The sequence below is a fragment of the Halichoerus grypus genome, chromosome 6 (genome assembly GCF_964656455.1).
Source record: "Halichoerus grypus chromosome 6, mHalGry1.hap1.1, whole genome shotgun sequence".
NCBI classification, from domain to species: Eukaryota; Metazoa; Chordata; class Mammalia; order Carnivora; family Phocidae; genus Halichoerus; species Halichoerus grypus.
Genome location: NC_135717.1, coordinates 36,170,737 through 36,193,689, shown reverse-complemented (window position 1 = coordinate 36,193,689; position 22,953 = coordinate 36,170,737). Strand labels below are relative to the sequence as shown.

The following is a 22,953-nucleotide window of genomic DNA, read 5'->3' as shown; positions in this document are numbered from 1 at the left end:
ACACAGCTTAGCAAAATCAGTGTCTCGCCTTCCACACAGGGCCAGCACACAGCATTGATGGTTGCTGCGAATTGAGGAATTGATGTGCTATTATGATCCCTCCTTCCCTACCCCCTTAAAGATGAGACCAAAAGAGAGAGGTAAAAGGACCCTTAAAGTCACATGTCAAATCAAGAACAGAGCTTGCATTTGAAGCCAGGCTTGTCTGAGTCCAAAGCACATTATCTTAACCTCTACACCATGTTAGGTCTCAGGTGGGCCTGGGAACTTCCTGGGAGAGTCAGTGGCCATTTAAGCCCCAAGTATCTATTGAGTGACTTGGAAAGAAGAGCAGGAACTGTAGTCACACAGACTCTTCCCTTATCAGCTATGTGTCTTTGGGCAATTTGCTTACCCTCTCTGGGCCTCATTTGTAAGATGAGCTATTATCACTGAAATATGATTGTCACATTTATTGGAATGTGCCAGGCTCTATTCTCAGACCTTTACACACAGTACCTCATTTAGATTTAGCCTCACAGCAGCCCTCTGGGAAAGGTGCTTTTATTACTCCTATTTTATCAGAGGAGGTAAGTGAGGCGTAGAGAGGTTATAGGACATCCACAACATCACACAGGTAGGGCAAGGCCCAGCCTGACTCCTGAGCCTCTTAGGCTATTAGAGAGATCAAATGACACGCTTCACACACAATTCTTGCCACAGAATGCCACACAGTGAAAGCCAATACATAGGTTTAGGACATCCATGAATGCTGTTTAACCTCTCTGGGCCTCAGTTTCCTTTCTGCAAAATGGGATGGTAACAGTTAACAATTTATTGGGATTTTATGATTGTCTCATTTAACATCCTCCTTCGACAAAGCTGTTATCCCCATTTTTTAAAAAATTTTTTTATTGTTATGTTAATCACCATACATTACATCATTAGTTTTAGATGTAGTGTTCCATGATTCATTGTTTGTGCATAACACCCAGTGCTCCATGCAGAACGTGCCCTCTTTAATACCCATCACCAGGCTAACCCATCCTCCCACCCCCCTCCCCTCTAGAACCCTCAGTTTGCTTTTCAGAGTCCATCGTCTCCCATGGTTCGTCTCCTCCTCCGATTTCCCCCCCTTCATTCTTCCCCTCCTGCTATCTTCTTCTTCTTTTTTTTTTCTTATCATATATTGCATTATTTGTTTCAGAGGTACAGATCTGAGATTCAACAGTCTTGCACAATTCACAGCGCTTACCAGAGCACATACCCTCCCCAGTGTCTATCACCCAGCCACCCCATCCCTCCCACCCCACCCCCCACTCCAGCAACCCTCAGTTTGTTTCCTGAGATTAAGAATTCCTCATATCAGTGAGGTCATATGATATATGTCTTTCTCTGTCTGACTTATTTCGCTCAGCATAATACCCTCCAGTTCCATCCACATCGTTGCAAATGGCAAGATCTCATTCCTTTTGATGGCTGCATAATATTCCATTGTATATATATACCACCTCTTCTTTATCCATTCATCTGTCGGTGGACATCTTAGCTCTTTCCACAGTTTGGCTATTGTGGACATTGCTGCTATAAACATCGGGGTGCACGTACCCCTTCGGATCCCTACATTTGTATCTTTGGGATAAATACCCAGTTAGTGCAATTGCTGGATCGTATGGTATTTTCAACTTTCTGAGGAACCTCCATGCTGTTTTCCAGAGTGGCTGCACCAGCTTGCATTCCCACCAACAGTGTAGGAGGGTTCCCCTTTCTCCGCATCCCCGCCAACATCTGTCATTTCCTGACTTATTAATTTTAGCCATTCTTGTTATCCCCATTCTATAGATGGGAAAGTCAAGGCTCAGGGAGGTGGAGTGAATCATTCAAGGTCGTGCATTTACTAAAAGATAGAGCAAGATCTGCAGTGCCGGGCTGCCTGAATCTAGAACCCATGCTCTTAGCCTCTGCAGTGTAGTGATTCTCTGGCCGGTGACCTCTTTCTTTGCAGATACTTGTCTCCAAGACTGTCTCAGGGCTGCCCTAGACGTTCCTGGTCACACTGAGTTCGGTCCACATCCCTGTAATCAGCCTACCCGGTGCTCTGTGCTCCCATTATCCCATTTCTGCATAAATGGCCCGTGATGTCATGCGGGTCACTGACAACTTCTCTCTCAGGAACCCTGAAGAAATCCTGAGCAGATTGGATAAAAAGCCCTTGTCAGACATCCTAATTTTAGCGTTCTCCCTCGTGATTCCATTCAGGAAGTATTTATTTAACACTTCACTTGTTTTGCCATTCTCCCTGACTTCATCTTGCAAAAGCTCCTGTAATAACCCATGTCTCCTTCACCAGCCCCATGCTGTTCTCGTCCTTGGAAAAACTTGAGTGCTGTGTTTAGCATCTCGAGCCAGAGAAATGTCCGAGTTTCATCGTGCATCACTAATGCCCTCCTTTATCTCCATGCCGCATCTCCTAGAATTTTTGCAGAGACTTCTGTATGTCCTGCTTTCCCTTGTCTCATTAGGTCTCTTTCAGACATTGTTGCCTATGTGCAAATGGACATTTTTCATACTGCAAGTTTCCTTGCAAGGGCACAGCGCTATTTCAGTGCTATTTCTTTCCCAGGCTGGTTTTTACCATCCCTCTCCAGCTTCTATTTTCAAAAATCTCCCCTCACATGGCGGCATGGGCAGGTGGGCTGTTCTCTCCTGAGTGGCAGTTACCCTCGGGAGTCAGATGCCATCCGTGCACCATGGATGAGCTTGGAGGCCGTAGTTAACTGCGCCCCACGCATGATGTGAGGCTGAGGTTCTCATAGTGTTGAGGGGGGACTGCAGTTCTGCTATCGCTCATGCTTGTTTTTTGATTCAGTGCATTGATACCTCTATTAGATGTTCCTGATACAGACCCTAGTAATTTTAATGCCTTTTGAGATGAATAGATGAGAAAGCTCTTGATTGTACAGATGTATGTCAAAGTCTGCGGTTTTATATATTTACTTTTATCTGAAAAAAAAAATGGTCAAGACACCAAAAAAGGGATAGAGGTTTGGGTTGATTGGAATTTAGTTGGTCTTTTTAAAAAAAATGGGGTAAAATTATTATAAAATTAACCATTTTGAAGTGAACAATTCTGTGGCATTTAGTGTATTCGCAGTGTTGTACAACTATCACCTGTCTCGCTCCAAAACACATTCTTCTTCCCAAACAAAACCCTGTATCCACAAAGTATTATTGCCTATTCTTCCCTCTTCTCAGCCCCTTGAAACCACTAGTCTAGGTCTCTGCAGATTTCATGCCAGTGGAATGGCACAACATGAGGCCTTTTATATCTGGCTTATTTCACTTGGTTTGTTTTCAAGGTTCACCTGGGTTGTAGCATGAATCAGAACCTCATTCCTTTTTATGGCTGAATCCTATTTTATTGCATGGATAGATCACATTTTGTTTATCCATTCGTCCCTTGATGGACATTTGGATTGTTTCTATCTTTTCGCTCTGTTTGGGGTTTTTAAACTTTGTAGACATCATCCCAGATCCATGCACTGTTATTTTCTTTGTGAATATCCTAGGTCTTGATTCCCTTGCTTCTCTTTTGAGAGAGCATTTAGAGGTGTATGAGCTGCCATAGTAAATGAGAACTACATGATCTCATGGTGGGGAATCTGGCACTGCTACTTGCGGATGTCCTGCCACCCAGTGGGCTGACCTTGACTCCTCAACAGACAGCCCCCTCCAGGACAAAGACAACATTTACTCAGGGCTTAGACCAGTGGTTCACAACCTACCTGTACATTGTCATCACCTGGGGAGATTTAAGAATTATCAAAGCTCTTGCTTCACTTCCAGAGAATCTGGCTTGATTTGTACGGGGTCAAGTCCTGGCATTTTTTTGTTTGTGTGTCGAGTGGGTTAAATAGAGGCCCTCAAAACATGTGTACAAGTCTTAACCCCCAGCGGGAGCTGGGAAAGAAAACTGAAAAGGTGTGTGACATGCTCCACTGGTTCCTTGTCATAACACACATGACAAAGCTGCTTTAGTATAAAACATTGTGGCCAGACAGCCTAAAGAATGAGAGAAAATATTTGCAAATGATCCACTAAGGCACTTAAACCCACAATATATAAAGAACTCTTAAAGCTCAATTATTAAAAGACAACCCAATTTAAAAATGGGTAAAGGATCTGAATAGGCAATTCTCCAAGGTAGATATACAAATGGCCAACAAGGACATGAAAAGATGCTGGACATTGTTAGTCATCAGGGAAATGCAAATCAAAATCCATAATCCAGTATTGCCTTATACCCACTAAAGTGGCTAGAATAAAAAATATAGGTAATAACAAGTATTGATGAGAATGTGGAGAAATTGGGACCCTCACACACTGCTGGTAGGAATATGAAAATGGTACAGACCCTGTGGAAAACAGTGCGGTGTTTCCTTGAACTATCAAACATAGTGTTGCCACAGGACTAACAATTCCTACATTCTGACAAACTCCTAGGTGTATACCCAAGAGAATGGAAAACATATGTTCACATAAAAACATTTACACAAATGTTTATAGCAGCATGATTCATGATAACGAAAAGGCAGAAACAATCCAAATGTCCCTGAACAGATTAGTGGATAAACAAAATGTGGTCTATCCATATAATATTTCTCAGCCATTTTTAAAAAAGGAACGAAGGCCTGACATGTGCTATAACTTGGATCAACCTTGACAGTATTATGCCAGTCACAAAAGACTACATCTTGTGTGACTGCATTTATGTGAAATGTCCAGAATAGGTAAATAGATAGAGCAAATTAGTGGTCATCTAGGGCTAGAGTGGGGTATAGAGGGGTAGGGGTGATAATTAAATGGGATTTTTTTTGAGGTGATGAAATATTCTAAAAATGCCTGTGGTGACAGTTGCATGTGTCTGAATACGCTAAAAACCACTGAATTGTACACATGAAATGGATGGTATCATATGTGAGTTTTATCTCAATAAAACTGTCCAAAAGTGAGCTGGAATTGTGGCCCAGAGCCCAAGCCCTCTCCAGCTTCTGCCACTTAATTAGCTGTGTGAGCCTTCATTGAAGCACATAGTAAATGCTCAGTTAACTGTGGTTTCGCTTTTCTGGCATGATATTTTAGGAGGTCCTGGCATTTTCTCTGTAGCTGCATCAGGGTTAGCATTGCCAGATGTGGTCTGCTCAATATCCTCATGACCAAGTGGCATATCTAAGGACTATAGTCCTCAGTATATCCCCACATAATGGGAAACACTCTGCAGTGTTCCAGTGACATGGGAGGCTGGATGGGTGTTTAAGTGGGAATGACATGAACCAATTTATACCTGAAGACAATTCCAGTGGTATGGAATAGAGGATGAGGAGAAGGAGAGAAGAGAATTGAGTCCGGGAGGCCTTGGTGGAAGCCAGTGCAGTGAAAGTGATCTGAATTCAGGCATGAGCACTGGGGATGCACCTCACAGGTGGCAGCATCTCATAGGTAGGGCAGTACAGCTTGGTAGCTGATTGGATCGACAGGTGGAAATACAGAGCTGGCTTTTGCAGAAATGGAGAGAGGAGGGTTAGGGGTCACCTGGATAGAGCTGGAAAACTTCAGATTGCATGAGGACAGAGGTCAGGTGAGGCTGGGACCAGGGTGGTACCTGTGGGGTGGGGTGAGGAGAAACAACTGACTCCTGATGAGAGAGGTCCAAAAGATGGGCTTCTCCAGTCTCCCGGGTCCTGGTCTGCCAGTAAGAAGGTGCTGGCTTCATTCTGTGACCTCTTCATGGGTGGGTTTGTGTGGGGGGTGGTAGCAGAGGGAATAGGAACATGCCAAGGAAATGCCTCGTTCACCCTCAGGGTTTGCAAGAGAAAGTCTCATGTGTGCTGCAACCTCCTGCCTGAGGTCCTGGGGTTTGTGTGATGCCTTCTCCCCCACAGGGTCAGGAACACTGAGAAGCACTGTGGTCTAGGGGATGTCACAGTGGCTTTGGATGTGGGGGTTCCAGGGTTCACACCTGAGCTGCCTTCTTGTTTAAGTTGTGCAACCTTGGGTGAGTCACTTAACCTTCCTGAGTCCAGTTTACCGGCCCATTAGTTGAGGATTGTAGCTCCCTCTTTCTAGAAACAGGTAACATCATTACTTCCATCTTCTGGATGAAGGAATTCAAGGATTAGGAATTCAGTATCTTGTCCAAAGTCACATGGCTCACAAGTGGAAGAAAGATGGTTTGGATGCTGGCAGTCAGACTCCAGAGCCTGTCTACGATAAAGAATAGCTACATAAACTTGGCCACCTAGGCCAGTTCTCCAGAGTGTCTAAACTTTGACAAAGTCCACAATAGACTGGATTGAAGAGTCGTGTAAAATCAGCCTCCCTCATTTTATTTATTTTACAGATATAGACTCTGAGGCTCAGGAAGGTTAAGTAACTTTCCCAGAGTCACACAGAAAATCAGCCAGAGTCCTGCCTTGAACACAATTGTACCTGATCCTCATTGTGGCTCTTCTTCTGCTTTCTGGCCCTGGCCTGCAGAGGGTCATTTTGCTGAATCCTGTTAACTCTTCCTTTCCAAGTTCATACTCTGTGCCATTGGGCCATGGGCCCAGGGTGTCCCCTGATGCTGCCCTGACTGATGTGAAACCCGGTTTTCCGTGGCTGCATATTGATGCCTTAGACAACAGCCTAGTGTTTCAGAGGAGTCTGCATGTTACAAAAAAGGGCAGCAGGTGTTATTTGGGCTAAATTGACCTTGAAATTGATTTCTTTATTTTATGACTTACTGAGAGGAGATTAATACTTTTTTTTTTCCTGCAGTCTGAAACAATTTACATGGTAATAGAAGGCATAGTCAGTCAAATAAATTGCTGGAAGTGGTCATGTTCCAAGGGAAGAAAAAAAATACAGAGCTTACTCACATTGATTTCTTTGCCCTGGGGAGAAGCAGAGATTTTAACATCTGGGAATAGGGAGCTAAATTTTATCTCTCATTTTAAAAGCAGAGGACTGAAGAGCTTAATCTGACATTTACACGAAATTCTCTAAGTTGGGGGAAACAAGGGAGCTGAGTTCCTTGCTGAAGGTTAAGGGCATTTTCTCAGACGGACTCTGTGTGGTTTGATCTGGGGGGTGGCAGGTAGGTACCAGACGACCTTTTCAGAAGATGGGCCTTGGAAATTTGGCTGCCTCACTGCCTTGCTGCTGGGCACTGACAGGGAATGGTGGTGGTGGGAGCCTGGTGACATAAACTCTACCTAGACCCAGGTGGAGTTGCCAAGGAACCATGTGAGTGGAGACCCTGCTTCCAGATTTCTGGGCTTTGCCATGCGGCTGTCCTACCCAGAGGTGGAATTCGATTTCAGCTGGTGCATCAGTATGCATGTATGGCTAGTATTTCTCACTGTGTTGGGATGGGTTTGAGACTGCACCTCTTGACTCAGCAGGAAAATTCAGTGCTCCATTAGTACTGCCTGCCTTGGGAACACAATGGGCAAGTGTAGTTTGTGTGCCACATACTTGAATTTCCAAGTAAAAACCAGCATTTCTCATTCAGACCATACTGACAGGGCTCTTGTCCTCCAAAGCAACTCCAAGTCATTTACCACATAATGTGGGTTAAATTTTTTTCAGAAAATGTCAAGAAGTGAATCTCTACCCAAAGGGCTCTGCTAGTATTGCCATATGTTATTCCATTAAATTATTTTCTTTTCAAAATAAAAATTTTTCATTAAAAATACATGCCCAGAATATACAAGAGTCAGAAGCATAAAATCCCCACTTCCCTACTATTCCATTCTGCTCAGCCAACTAACTCCTATTTCCAAAATTAGCCATTTATTTTTACCAGTTTCTTATCTATCTTCCAGAGATTTCAGTGCATACACTCTATATGCATATAATCTTAAAACAAAGAACAGATTGTGGCATACTATATGAACCACTCTGCATTTTACTGTTTTTCTCTATCATTCCATATCTAGCTGCCTCGTTATCTTTACTAAGGATTTCTGGATGCACCATGCCTGATTTAGTTGGTCTCTGAATAATGGAAATTTATGTTGCTCCCAATATTTTGTAATTAAAAACAGTGCTTCAGTGCATATCTTTGGCATTGGTCATTTTCTACATGTGCAGATATTCCAAGAAATGGAATTGCCAGTTCAAATATTACCAAGTTTTAAAATGTTGACCAATGTGTACTTGCACTGTGTATTAGAACATAGTTTTCCACACTCTGACCAGCTCGCTACCTGGCTCAACCTTTGCCTTTACCAATCTCAGTAAAAAATAATACATCGCCTTAATTTGCATTTCTTTTATTATGGATGAAGTCAAGGATTTTTTAACGTGTGCAACAGACGTTTGCATCACCATCTGCTTTGTGAGCTATGCGTTTCCCTTGCTCGAATTTTTTCTTCGACTTCCTTTGGTGTTTTCTTATTATTTGAGGGAGCTCTTTATAAATGTAGGAAACTACCCCTTTGTTCAGTGAGTTATATATATTTTTTTATCTTGTCCTTTGTCTTATACTTTATGGTCTTATTTTTCACACAGAAAACTTTATTTGAAATTTTTATTCATTTTTTATGGCTTTTATTTATTTGTTTTTTAAAACTGTGCTCTTTTTTCTTTTTTTTTAAGATTTTATTTATGTGACGGAGAGAGAGCACAAGCAGGGGGAGCCACAGAAGGAGAAGCAGGCTCCCCGTTCAACACAGGGCTTGATCCCAGGACCCTGGGATCGTGAGCTGAGCCGAAGGCAGACACTTAACCGACTGAGCCACCCAGTCGCCCATTTTTATGGCTTTTAGCTTTGCGTCATAATTAGAAAGGTCTTCAGCATTCTGAGATGATAAAAATCTACACGATATGATTATGGTAGGTCCTCCAGTTGGTTCACACATTGAGGAGTTACTCTGATTTTTTGCCTTGGCAAATGCAGCCTCCACAGCATGGTGGAGATGCCTCTTGTCTGTGATCACCTAGAGGCCACGATCTGGCCTGGTAGGCTCTTCAAATTTCCCTGTTTCTTTCAGCATACAGACTTTTCCAAGAGTGTCACACCCCTGTGGTCAGGACATTTTGGGGTACAGTGGGCCCAAGATGCTTGGCAGACATTTAAAGAGCTTTCCCCACCTGTCTTTCCCAAGTGGGGTCCCTGCAGGTCTTACTAGTTCCATCCATGGGAACCCACCATGCCCCCAACCCACACCACAATTTCTGTTCATTAGCTGTAGTCTTGGCCTTCTGTTAATTTGAAGGATAAACCATTTAAAGGTCATTTTTATGTAAAGAGTGTGACTTTCTAATGCTTTCTATCATGTTCTTTGGGAGCTCCCACCAGTTCACATCAAATCCCCTAGAGGATAATGCCAGATGGCCCTATGGGGCTCTCTGGCTTGGTCATTGTTTAAACTGGCTCAATCCTCACTGTTGGTGATCCATGTCCCAGCTTTTGAAATCTGTAAACCAAGACACAAGAATTCCAAGGGCAGGGATGAGGCCCAGGGAAGGGATCAGTTGTACTTGGGACAAAGGGAAAAGAGGTGGGCAGCAACTGTGGGTTGCTTAGGGTGGTGCTAGTCTGTGACCTGGGAATGGGAGATTGTCAGATCTTCTCTTTCCTAATGAAAAATTTTCATTAGGATGGACCAGTTTGAGTCAAAAGATGTGGAGGTTTATTGTAAGGACTCAAGGAGACGAGTGAGACTTTTTCTGGAAACCAGAACAAAGTCAGACAACCACTCCCCTTCCTCTCTTTGAGAGATGTTATCTCTTATCTGTTTCTGGCTTAGATTCTACATATGTGCTTGTCACTGTCTTCAAGGTAAGGATGGAAACAAGCACAGGGGACTAGGTGTAGAGTCAGCTGCTTTGTTCAGGATAATACAGGGACTGTGTTAAAAAGGGTGAGGGCTGCTAATCCAAACAGTGTGTACACAATTACAGGGTACAAAAAGGTCTATAGGTGTCAGAAAAAATCTTCTGAGGAGAGTGGACCGAGTTGGTGCCATCCCCACCTCTCAGGAGTGAAGGCTCCCGACTAATTAACATGAGGTGGAAGTACCACAAGGAGGGATAGTCAGCTAGGTAGGAGCCTGGGCTGCTGGCTGGTGGGAGGGGGGTGGGAAGTGAGGAAGGGGCAAAGAGAAGGAGGAAAGTCTCTACAGGGGGCAGCTGGATAGGAATTCCTCGGGTGGCAAGGTTCCCATGTAAGATCATATTTGAGTGTCTTTCCATATTTGAGTCTCTTTCCAGGCCCCAGGACTCTCATCAGTGTGGTAGGAATGGCTCACCTGGGGTCTCCCTTCTCCTTTGTTCTAGTCTGCTTCCTCTAGAAGGCTTAGTTTTGGCTTGACCCAAACTTCACCTTCCCAGGGTAGTGGTTGCTATGAAGCCAGCACTGGCTTTGAATACAAGTGCTTCGGACCCCTGGAGCCCAAAGACCGTCTCCATGTGTCTTGGTCCTTATTCCTGAGAGAGTCCATGGTTGGTGCTGCTTGGGGCAGGTGTGCATCGCTAGACCAGGTGGAAGTAGGCCAGGGGATGGGTCCCTTTCAAAGGACGACCCCTCAGTAGACAAGCACCCCAGGGGATCTGTAACACTTGGACCTTGTCAGTTGGGTGAGATCTGCTATGGGCCTGAACTCCTCATTCAAGTGTAGTTTTTAGTTGGCTCATATATAAAATGGGGCCAAGAAGGAAGGGAGAAAAAAGAGCAATTCTCAGGCCAGAGACATTTATCAAAGGCGGAGTAGTGCATCTGTCTGCAAAATCATACCTTTGGCAACATCTTTCTCCTTCTCTCCCCTCCCAGGTTGCTGCTTTAGGCAGTCCTGGAAGGGGGACCTTGATTTGTGCTTATATCTCTCCCTCCTTTCCTCCCTTTTTCCTTCCCTCCCTCCCTTCCTCCCTCAACTCATTAATCATTTCAGTAAACTGAGGGGGTAGCATGGGGATGGGGGACCATCCTCCACATAGAGGAAGGAGGGATACAAGCACAATTTTGATCTCCTCGTCGCCGGATTTTTCCATGACCAGTGTCTATGGCAAAACTGCAAAAAAGGGAAATACCAAGAGGTGTTTGTCTTGTTGGTGTAAGTGAAATATTGACAGAACTCTGTGCATGGGTCTGAGTAACTTGTGGCTAGTGCTGGAGAGTAGGCAGCTTCTTTGCTCTGTTCCTCTCTCTTCCTGTCTTTCTTCCTCTGTCTCTTTGGATCTCTAGGTCTCTGTCTATATCTCTGTCTCCCTCGCTCGTGCATGAATGCACATACAACTTTCTCTCTGCCCAGGAGGTTGAAGAGGTGACTCCAGGTCGAACCCCAGTGACTTTCAGTTAATGGCAATTTGGAGCTTTAGGCACTGCTGCCACTTTTGAGGTGGGGGCAGCTCCCCAAAGTTGGGTGGTGACTGACTGTCACAGGCTCTTGTATGCTGTGCCTCACGAAGAAGTGGATAAAGGCCTCAGAGGGAGAATACAACAGCACGACGACAATCCATCTGTTCACATGTGGGCCCAAGCCCTGGCTCTCCTGCACCCCTGCTGGGTACTTTGGACAGGTTCTCAGCCTTTTTGTGTATCTGCAACTGTAACATGGGGCTGAGATTGAGACCTACTTTTGATATCCTTGTGAGGGTTAAAGAACAAAGTACACAAAGAGCACAAAGCGCACAGCAGTGCATGCGCTCCAGGAACGGGAGCTATTGCCGGGGTGAAGCAGTGGAAGGTCAACCTGCACCTGCCACAGGACACCTGGGTGTGGACCTTGGGGCTTGGGTGGAGTATGCACACTCGGAGAAGAGTCTAGACCAGTGCTGCCTAATAGAGGCGTCAGGAGGGCCACGCATGTAATTGAAAATTTTCTAGGAGCCACATTAAAAAGTAGAAAGAAACAGATGAAATTAATTGTAATATATTTTATTTCAAATATTCATAGTATATTTATATATTTAAATAGAACACTATTTTTATATGCTATTAAATATCACTTTAACATGAATCAATATAAAATAATAATAGTATGAATGAGATTTTATAGTCATTTTATGTTTTTAATGAGTGTCTTCAAAATCCAGCAGGTAATGTATACTTATAGCACATTGCAGCTCAGATTAGTCTGATGTGCCTAGTGGCTGCCGTATGGGGCAGTGCAGGTCTAGACCCCTCCAGGAGGGGGGCGGAGAGAGGGAGAGAAAGTCCTGTGAGTAAATGTGGCGAGAGACCGGGGGTCATGCTAAACCGGATTCCTCCAAGTTGGAACTTTGTCTTCAACGTGGGTTCCCCCACCTGTTTCTGTTTTTGTTTTTACCAGGACGACAAATGTGAGAACTCCACCCTCCTCTCTAGGGCCAGGAACAGTCCAGAAGACTCAGTAAGTAGAAGCATTTTGCTGAATGGATTAGACTGAGAAACTACTTTTGCCTCCTTTTCAGCCTCCTTGGTCTCCATCATCAATCACCAGGACTGGTTTTTACCTGAAACTGATCTTGCTGGAGGAGTAACTGGGTTTGAGGGGAATAAGTGTTCCAGGGCACTCGCAGAATTTCTATTAGGAAGCACGTGGGGCCAGAGTCTCAGCCCATGGTACATGATATGAAAGCTGAGCACCTCCCTCGGAGAAGGGCCGGGCCTACTTGGGGGATAGGTCTGGGGGAATAGCGACTGGTAGAGGGGCCATGGGCTGGTCTCTTGGCTTCTCGATGTGGAGACGGACCCCGCAGTGGTGGGAAAATGGAAGGAAGTTTAACATCATTTTACTGTTCCCATGATAGAGACAGGAATGCTTATGAGTGCCTTGAAGCCCCACATCATGGTGTGGGATTTGGGTCATTCAGGCAAAGGGCTGTGGACAGTGCTAGATATGAATTCCTGGGCCCCCTGCATGTGTCACCCAGGTGTACACAGGCAGTGATGCTCCCTGCACTTAGGGTTCCAGGAACACCCCTGCTTGTCCTCTCTGGGGCGTGGGAACGGTGTGCTGTAGTCCTAAAGTGTGTTCTGTGACTATGAGATGATCTCAAGGGGCACATAGACCTCTGTTGTTGCTGCTTTGTATTAGTCATGATGTGTTTGGTCTCATGAGTATCTTTATAGCAAGCGATACTGGCTTTCCATTTATGGTAGCAACATGAAAATTTTTCTGAAAATATTTTTTGAAGATGGGAGTTGACTTAGAAAAGAGTACAAAGAGTTTGGAGGTAATATGTAGATATGGCAAGACATTTGTGGCGGGGATAAGAAAATGGCTGAGAGTAAATTCTTTAATCAAAAGATGTTCACGTGACCTTGGGCAGCATCCATGTGTGCCTTATGTTTGGTGTGCTCCCAATCTATGCTGATACTTGGTGCAGACTGGACAGTCAAAGGGCCCACTCCTTGGCTTCTGTCTGTTCCCCCAAAATGACTTTTGAAGCTGGGTTTTTATCATAAACTCATTGCCGAATCACCTGAAAGAAGTGTTCACCTGTGATGCCAAATGGAGGAGGAAGAAGATGAAAAATGATGAGAAGTGACAGTCACACAACTGGCTTTCTTGTCCCACTGTACATCTGACCAAGTGTTTCCTCTCGGTTCTGAGTCAGCCCCCTCAATGACCCCGTCAGGTAAGTGCTGTTTCTGTCTTTATTTTGTGGATGAGGAAACTGAAACTCAAGGAAAGAACGTGCCCAAGGTCACACAGCCTGGCCTCCCCCTCTGGCCGATGGTGTCACTGGGGCACAGTCCATAACTCCACAGCACATATGTGTAATAGTCTTCCCATTTTGTAGATGGGGAAATGATTCATGGATCAGGAAAGTGGATTTTATGTCTTGGCACGTAAAAAAGGTCCCTGGACCTTAGTGGTTTAAAAGGACAAACATTATCTCACAGTTTCTGTGGGTCAGGAATCTGGGAGTGGCTAAAATGGGTGGTTTTGGCTCAAGGTCTCTCATGAACTTGCGCTGTCTTCATCCGCCGGCTTGAGTGGGGCTGGGGAATCTACTTCCAGGCTGGTGCGCTTATGTTGTTCCTGGCGGGTGGCTTTAGCTCCTCTGTGGACCTCTCCATAAAGTTGCTTGAGTGTTCTCAGGACATGGCTCCCTAGGAGGGGGAGAGAGCAAGGCAGAATCCATGATGCCTTTTATGACCTCTCCTCAGAATTCATGTGCTGTCACCTCTGCCATATTCTGTCCCTCATGCAAACCAATGCTAATGAAATTGTGGAAGAGGGCTACACATGAGTAGATACCCAGAGGAGGGATTGTTGGGGGCTGTTTTGGAGGCTGGCTAGCACACTTTGGATCATCTTAGAATAACCATGTCTTATAGTTGTACACAGGATTCTTGTAACCTCACACCAAGTCTATGAAAAGAAAACCTAAAGATACCAAACCCATTTTGCAGGTGGGAAAATGAAGCATGGAACAAGGAAATGACTCACCAGAGTCTTGAAGTTGGCCTTGCTATGCCAGAACTTTTAAAGAGAAGGATGGAAAAGTGGGGAGAAAACCCTCCGCTTTAATGCTCATTGCCCACAATAGGACCAAAGGTGGCTTGAGATCTCTCCATTTGTCAGGATCTTAGAAGAGCACCCTCTTGATTTTCAGCTTTGTTGGATTGGGTTAGCTGTTCCCTGGTCCTGAGCCCCACCTCATTAAAGCTGATGGCTTCTCTCTACTGGAAGCAAAGATGCGCTCCTGTTAGTTTCCCCACTGGAAGCTGAGGAACTTTAGAGGTTTTCTGGGGTCAACAACCCTAACCCACTCTTTCTTCTCCACCTCTGACCTTCACAGTGCTGCTAGTCTGGGTCCTTCTGGCTGGAATCCATGGGTCAGCTTCCCAGCCTAACGTGTCATAGGTAGGAGCAGTCATTTTTGTGACTTCTGTTGGTGGCAGCATGTGGTGACCAACAATTCTGGATGGCAGCCTGTCTCACAGGTTTCAAAGCGTAAAACATGTTCACTCTTTGATGCGGTAGTCACACATCTAGGAATTTACACCTTGGGGATGAATGGACGAGCATGAGAAGCTGTGTTTGTATATTTGTTGAAGGATGATTGTGTTAGCAAAAAATAATAATAAAGATGCAGCCTCAATATCCATCAATAAGGAATTGTTTAAGTAAATTACATGCATCCATAAAGTCCAATCCAAGCTGCTGCTAGAATTTCATCGTGAGGATTTATGTTTATGAACTTGGAAAGATGCTCATGACATATTGTTGAGTGAGAAATACAGCGTATATCATATGATTCCAATTATGTGCAATTATATTCATATATCTCCCTTTCTCTGAATGCAGAGAGAGGTGTCAGAAAGGCAGATGGGGAATTCAACTAAATTGGTGGTTTTACATTTTTCTTTGGACTCTTCCAGTTTTATTTATTTTTTATAGTGAGTGGTTATTCTCCTTGATAGTAGTAGTAATAATAATAATGTTGGTAATGACTATTTATAAAACTAAGCAGTGAGTCTTGGGCTGTTAAGTGAGGGTACCCAGGGCAGCTGATGGCATTTTATTACAGTTTTATTCTTAATTGACATAGAAATGCTGCAGTCCCCTTGGAAGAGTGAAAATGAGGCTCACAAGACTGAAGTAGGGTCTGGAGGCAGACTTTTTTGGTCCTTGGCTGCTCCAGGGGCCAGAAAGCCTTTGGCCTTGGCATCTCACCACCATTTCCGTTCGCCACTCATGGCCCTGCCCTGTGCTGCCACCCAGCTCCCTCAGTCCTGACCTCCAGCTTTCCACTTGGGTACCACCTCCCAGAAAGGTCCTATGCTGGATACAACAGGTGCCATTCTCTGGCATCCAGGATCCAGGACATAATGACAATGATAGCCAGCATTATTGGGCACCTAGGAAGTACCTGGCATTGTGCTGTTTCAAATGCATTATCTCTTCTACACCCCAGAGTTGCCCAATGAAGGAAGAACTGTTCCTACCCCCATTTCTGCAGCTGAGGGACAGGCCCATAATCTCATAGCTAATGAGTGGTGTTTCTGGAACTCAATCTGGTTTTGACTGTTTCCTGAGCTGGGTTGCACTGAGGATAAGGCCACCCGGTTTTGTTCAGTGGTGCAAGGAACATATCTGGGAACATTTTAGATGTGGGGTTGATTCTGGAATCAGCAGGTAAGATGAAAATGATACCCGGTCAAAGTTACCTGTTAAAGATAACTAGAGGATGCCAGGTTGGAGGCCTTTCTTCCCCTTGATACATCTCAGACAGCCACTCTTTCTTTGAATATTAGAACAAATTGAGGTCTTTGCTTAGGTGCCACATGAAATGGTTGTGTTGAGGTGACATGGTGGAGGCATGACATACACTTCTCTTTAAATATTGGGGTCATCTGTGGCCACATGGTTGCATGACAGGGGACACTTAGGAAATGAAACCGAGTGAGAAACTGGCAGACTCACACTCCATTCTGGGGTTCACTCTGGAAAAAATGTGTCCTAAAGTGGATGGAGGTGACCCTGTCCGTGTGAAGAACGCTGCTACTCTAATTTTTTCTCTCTTGATTCTCCTGGAGACCTAGTACAGCTAAGTGGCAGAGGCCAAGTTTCTACTTTGGTCTGCTTCATTCCAGAGCTGTATTTCCTAACCTCTCTACTCTTTTGTAGCGGAAATACACTGTATTCCCTTTCTTGTGCTGTACCAAAAATTGCCAGAAACTTAGTTTAAAGCAACACCTATTTATTATGTCAGCTAACAAGTGTCAAGGGTCTGGGAATGCATGGCTGGGTCCTCTGATCAGGCTCTCACAAGGCTGCAGTCAAGGTGTCATCCAGGGCTGGGGTCTCATCTGGAGCTTGGGTCCCCTTCTGAGCTCACGTGGTTGTCGGAAGAATTCAGTTCCTTGCAGTTGTAGGATGGAGGCCCTCTGCTCATAGAAGCTGCCTGCAATTCCCTACCACATAGCCCTCTTCCTAGGCAGCTCACATCCTGGCAGCTTACTTTCTCAAGGCCATCAGGGAGTCTCTCCTGGGCATGCTAGCAAGATGGAGTCTTACATATATATGTCCTAATATAATCACACGCATGGCATTCCATCACATTTTCTATCAGTTAGAGGCGAGTCATGGGTCCTGCCCCTACTCTAGTGGAGGGATGATCTATGGCATAAACCTGGGTCTGTCCACCCCAGATACTTGTTCATGAAAATCCTGAGACAAATCCAACTTCCTCCTTGTGTTGGGACCAAGTGCTCTGCTCCATCATCTTTCCGGTCAGCATCCTCCTCTTTCTCCCCCTGTAAAGGGCTCATAGCTCCCCCAGGCACCAGCCTCCACAGCAGTGCAGGACTCTCCAGCCTTCCTGACCCCCAGCCATCTGGGTGTCCTCCTCCCCATGTCTATTCTGTGGGACACTCCCTGCAGCAGACTCCATAGCAAATGAATATTTAATGGAATGCTGCCACCTTTTGGAATTTAGCAAAAGTGATCCCTGTTGTTTAGAGGGATGAATGTGAAGGTCTAGGAAGAAAGCACAGTCCTGTTCCCTTGTACACACCCCCACGCATGCACACGCAATCACCCAGCCTTTATTTCCGCTGGTGATTGACTAAGATTTGATGCCGGATTCCGGAAGAAAAAAAAAAGAAAGAAAGAAAAGGAGCCAGTTTCTTCTTGAGGCAGGTTTGTTCTTCATTTATGCTCTGGTTCATAATCACTGTGAGTGCTGACAGGCCTGTGCCGTTTCACACTCTAAGAGGCAGCAGAGTGTATGAGCAGGAGCCTTGGTGCATTGGGCTGGATTTCGTCCCTGGTTCTGCCTCCAGCCCTCCAAGGATTTCAGCTTCCTTATCTACCTTCCAAATGTAGGTCTACCAGGCTCTTCCAGCTCTCAACCCCCTGATCCCAGGTTGCGATGTCTGTAACCAGGTATGGGAAATAGGTAAGACCGCATTTATAGATGCCAATCAAATAGGAGTGGTGCTAAGGCCATTTCTGCCCTCAGCAGGAGAGACTGGCACCGTTAATTATTAATGATTAATAATTAGGGGACAGTGGCAGCATGGGTGCCATCCCAATGCCAGGCATCTCATGGAGACTCACAGGAGCCAACACAGAGCTGCCTCCTGCCCTGCCTCCCCTGATGCTTCCCTTCCTGTGTATTCAAGGACATTGCTATCCTCCCATCCCCCAGCATCCTTTACATTTCCCTAGCTTACTCCCAGTTTGAAGTCACTAAAGTTTGTCCATTCTCCCCTTGGCATATCCCTAGCAGACCCACTACTCTGGTTCACGCCCTTGTTATGGCACATCTGGATTATATAACTACCTCTGACCAGTCCTTTGCTTTGGCTTTTCCCTCTTCAATTGATCAGCCTCACATGTTTGACCATGACTCTCCTTTTGAGCATGCTTCAGTAGCTCCATGTGATGTGAGAATAGAGTGCAAACTCCTCTGATTGCAAACTTGGCATTTGGCCCCCATCTTGCCACTCCTCTAGCCTTGGTCCTCCTGTCGCCATGCACCATATTCCCTAACTGTGGACCCTTGCACAGGTTATTCCCTCTGCTTGACTCACTGCCCACCCTCCCAATCTAAGTTCCTAACCATCCGTCAAGATCCATTGGAAAAGCCTTGTTCAAAAATTCTTCTAAGTCCTTCCATTGCATTTAATTTCTCCATCCAGTGGATGCCCTCTGCCCTCCATTCCTCCTTCACCTCCTTCTTCCTCACCTCCCCTTGTCATCTATCCCTCTCTCATTCCCCTTCCCTTAAACTTTGCTGCAGTCACTGTTAAGAGTCAAAAGATACAAAAATGAAGTAGACTCACATCCTGCCCTTAAAGGGCTTGCAGTGAATGAGGGAATGAAAACAATGAATAAAAAGAAACCCATAATTGAGGCGTAATCTGATTGCTCCTTAGTGGAAACAATGCAAAATTCACTGGTGGCACGAATAGGTGATGAGAGAAGGCTCCATGGAGGAAGTGACACTTAGAGTCTTGATGGGCAAGGGGGATCCTCAACACCAGTTGCAGGGGCCAGGGGTGCTAGGGACCACCATGGGCATGGACTTCAGTCTGACTCAAATTCTAGAGGAGGGCATGTTGGAGAAACAGGCATGTCTTGGTGCTTCATGATGGACATGAGTCGAGGTTTTGATGTGATTGATGTGGGGCCACAGAAGGGTTTTAAGCTGGTGATTGTCTTGATCCGATTTGCATTTTAGAAAGATCTCCGTGGGACCTGGCTTAGGAGCTGAGTGACTGGAGGAAGCCTTAGTCCCTCTTGGGCATTTTTCACTCCTCCACCCCACCAGAGCAGGCCTCCGGAGCAGAGGGGTCACCAGCTCGGCACCCAGGCTTCTAGGCACGCTCTGCTTCTCATCGCTAATATGCCTTTCTAAAGCGTCTGCTCGGCAGAAAACCAAGTGTGTGGACGAGATAACAGCATTAAGAGCAGAAGGACAAAGCTGATACTCGGGGCAGTGAGACATGGAGGCTTAAATTCTTTCCCTTCAAAATGTTGCACATGATTTTGGCCACGTGATCCTGATTAAAGCAAGCCAGGCTTGCTAGGATGCAATGCTAAGTGGTGCTTGCGACCTCAGGCACAGGGAGTGCAGAGGTCTGCTGCTCTGATGAGCATCCCTGCCATTTCTCCCCACCATTTTCTGCCAGATAAAAGAGGGAAATCTATTTAGCGATTTTTCCAAATCCCTGAGGATGGTTGTGCCCCCTGGAGACACAGTGATACTGACAGGTTTCCAATGTTAGATCCAACTTCAGGTTGGGATTGAGGGTCTTGTATTCTCCCCACCTCCTGAAGGAGTGTCTAAAATATAGTGGGCACTCAATAAATACTTGTTAACAAAATTAATGAGTGAGGGAAAGAGTCAGTCTCATTGATTTGGAGCACCCCAAAAGGCTTCTTTGTGCCTCTTCTAAAGTCAGTATATTACTTCCCCCCAACTACCCTCCTCACTTTTGTCACCAAAGATTGATTTTGCTCATTTGTGAACTTGATGTAAACCCCAACAATAAAAGTGCATCTGCTTCTTCTCTTCAGCAGCATCCCCAGGACGTCCAGCTATGTTGCTGCAGGTATCAGTAGTTGCTCCTTTTTAAATTGTTGAATTTGAACTGTTGAATCCTGTTTCATTGATTATACCATCATTCTCTGGAATTGTTGATGAGCATTTGGGTTGTTTTCAGTTTGGGGGTATGTGTACTCTTGTACCCATTGTTTGGTGGACAGATGCACCCATTTCTCTTGGGACTATGCCACGGGATACATTCAGTCACATGATAGACACGCGTTTAGTCTTAGTAGATGCTACCCCAAAATTTTCCAAAGCAGTTGTACAGATTACCACTCCCACAGCCAATGAATATGAATCTCCCTTGCATGCCCTTTAAATGCATATGTTGTGAGTTGTCACAATACCCCAGAGGGGCAGGTGTGGTTATTGCCACCCCCAGTTCAGAGGGGCACACCGAGTGTCTGCTAACTCGGTGAAGGCTATGTAAGTGGTCAGTGATGGTGGGAGCCTGAAGCAGGGGTGCCTGCAGGACGGCAGCAGGTCTTAGGCATGGTATACCATGGATTGTGAGCAAGCAACTCTGCCGTGGAAATCCCAGAGGGCAGTGTGGTGGAGTGTTTATGTGAACCTCACTTGTGAACCAGAATGCAGACATTGACCACCAGCTCTGCCACTTCCTTCTTGTGTAAGCCCGGACAAGCAGCTGGACCTCTCTGTGCCACACTTTTCATGTTTGTAAAGTGGAGTTGATAAATCAGGTTGTTGTGAGGATTAAATGAATTAACATAGGTAGAGCCTATGGGGTGGGCACTAAGGAAAGGTTAACTCATTAGTATTCAGCTCTGCCCAGTTTGAGTGCTGGACTTAGCTCCTTGGGGAGGAGGGCTGCCTCTCGGCTAGCTCTAATAGTTGTCAGGTAGGCTACATGATTCTCCACCCCTTACCGCCCCCCTCAGAAGGGAGCTGGCTCTCCTCATGAAATCTGGAATCTAATTTTGAGCCCCGATCATTGGTTTCACAAAGCCTGCTGGGGTGCAGCCCGACTGGTCCCTTCTAAAATGAGTCTCTGCTCTTTACTGCCCCTAATAAGAAATGTGGTCTGTTTGCTCAGGGTTTTACCCTTTATAGAAATGGTCAGATTTCTTTCTTCTCCACATCTCCATTCCGTAAATCCATGCCAAATATTGATGTTTGATGACTACAAATATCACACATAGCTTTTAATCAAGAGAGACGGAGGGAAGATAAGGGGAGTAAATACGTCTCTGTAAGGTAGTTCAATATTCTCTGTAACGATTTTGCTAAGAAATAAAATGAGTGGAGGGGAGGAGGTAGGGCTCTGTGATGTGTGTCAAGATGGGCTGGACCACCTGGAACATGCTGGACCATGCCTGGGCCCGCACTCCCAGCCCATGGTTTGGATTTAAGTTAGATGTTCATTACCCGGATCGGTAGATGCTGTCTCATTTTACAGAAAGGAGAGATGTATTTTAAAGTGAATTTCCAATATGTCATCAGTCTATCCCATTACAAGCAAAATACATTGAGCCAAATTCTGTCGTCTGTTGTCGCTTGTCTGAGATGGGAGTAGAATGTAATTGCCTACCATTGCCCGCTCTAGAGAGATGTCAGCCTGCTGGAGGCCGAGGGGAGGTCAGCCTCTAGACTTTTGCCCATCAATGTTGTATTTCCCTCACATGGGGACAAAGGGCAATAGTATGATCCTGGAAGGTTGGTAGGTGTCAAGCACTGAGAGATACTTGGCATAGTTACTCCAGGCCAGAGCTTGGTCAAACCAAGTGAGACCTCTTGATCCAAATCCAAACCCCACTCATAAGGAGGCCCCCAACAGCTCACTGCTACCCCAGCACCATCCTAGTGCCTGTGTGTTGTAGGAGCTCAGACCGTTCTACTGGAATGAGTGAGCGAATGAATGAATGAATTGGTGGGCCTCCCTCTCCACCAGCATCATTGTTGCTGTTTTGTTCAGCTTCTACTTTGGCATTTCTTATCCCTCAATAGCCTTTTGCTTTGTATTTTGTTTTTGTTTTGTTTTTTTTTTTTAAAGATTTTATTTATTTGAGAGCGAGAAGGAGAGAGAGAGAGAGCATGAGAGGGGGGAAGGCAGAGGGAGAAGCAGGCTCCCCACTGAACAAGGAGCCCGATGCGGGACTCGATCCCGGGACTCCAGGATCATGACCTGAGCCGAAGGCAGTCGCTTAACCAACTGAGCCACCCAGGCGCCCTTGCTTTGTATTTTGATAACTCAACTTTTTCTAATTGACAAAGATGATCAATCTCAGAAACCAATGTCAACAAAAACCAGTGACCTACCCATCCATTCACCCATCCATTCATCCACTCATTCAACCATACATATCGTTCAATCCGTCCATTCATTCATCCATCCAATATTGTGCACCCACCATGGGCCAGGCCCCGTGTAACTACTGAGGCTGTAGTAGTAAGCCAAGACACACCTGGCTTATCCTCCTAGAGCCTACAGTCCAGTGGGGAGACAGAGACTAAGCATACTAGAGGATAATCATACTAGAGGATATCTGTAAATAGATGAGTGCTCCATGAGGAGGAACATGGCTCTGGGACAGCCTATTACAGTGAAACCTGGTCCAGATGGTGGGTATGTCTGAGGTTTCCCCAGGAGGACACTCATGAGCTGAGGTCTTGTGGCAAGGGCAGGGAGTAGAGGATTCCACACAGAGGGGGCAGTGTGTGTAAAGGTCCAGTGGCCAGATCATTTCCAGGCACTCTCATAGGTCATCGAGAGTGGCTGGAACTCAGAAAGGGATGGTGGGGTATTCTAGATGAAGCCAAAAGTGTTGACAGTGTCAGCCCACATGGGAATTCCAAGCCATGGGGAGGACATTGGTCTTTTTCTCAAAGGAATGGAAGGTTTTGAAAGGTTTTACAAGAGGTGATCTGATTTGCATTTTGTGAAGATCCCTCTGGCTCCTTTGAGGAACTTTGGCT

The 22,953-nt window shown here is 45.5% G+C and overlaps 1 protein-coding gene across 13 annotated transcripts in view; it reads left to right on the top strand.

Annotated features, from left to right (window-relative positions):
* The window catches only part of RBFOX1 (RNA binding fox-1 homolog 1), a 1,991,091-nt gene that overhangs the window by 266,897 nt on the left and 1,701,241 nt on the right, over positions 1–22,953 (top strand). For all 13 annotated transcript variants that reach the window (XM_078074844.1, XM_078074845.1, XM_078074837.1 and 10 more), the window contains exon 2: positions 12,297–12,356. In XM_078074844.1, coding sequence (XP_077930970.1) covers positions 12,297–12,356 — 60 coding nt within the window. The remainder of the gene's footprint in view (positions 1–12,296; positions 12,357–22,953) is intronic.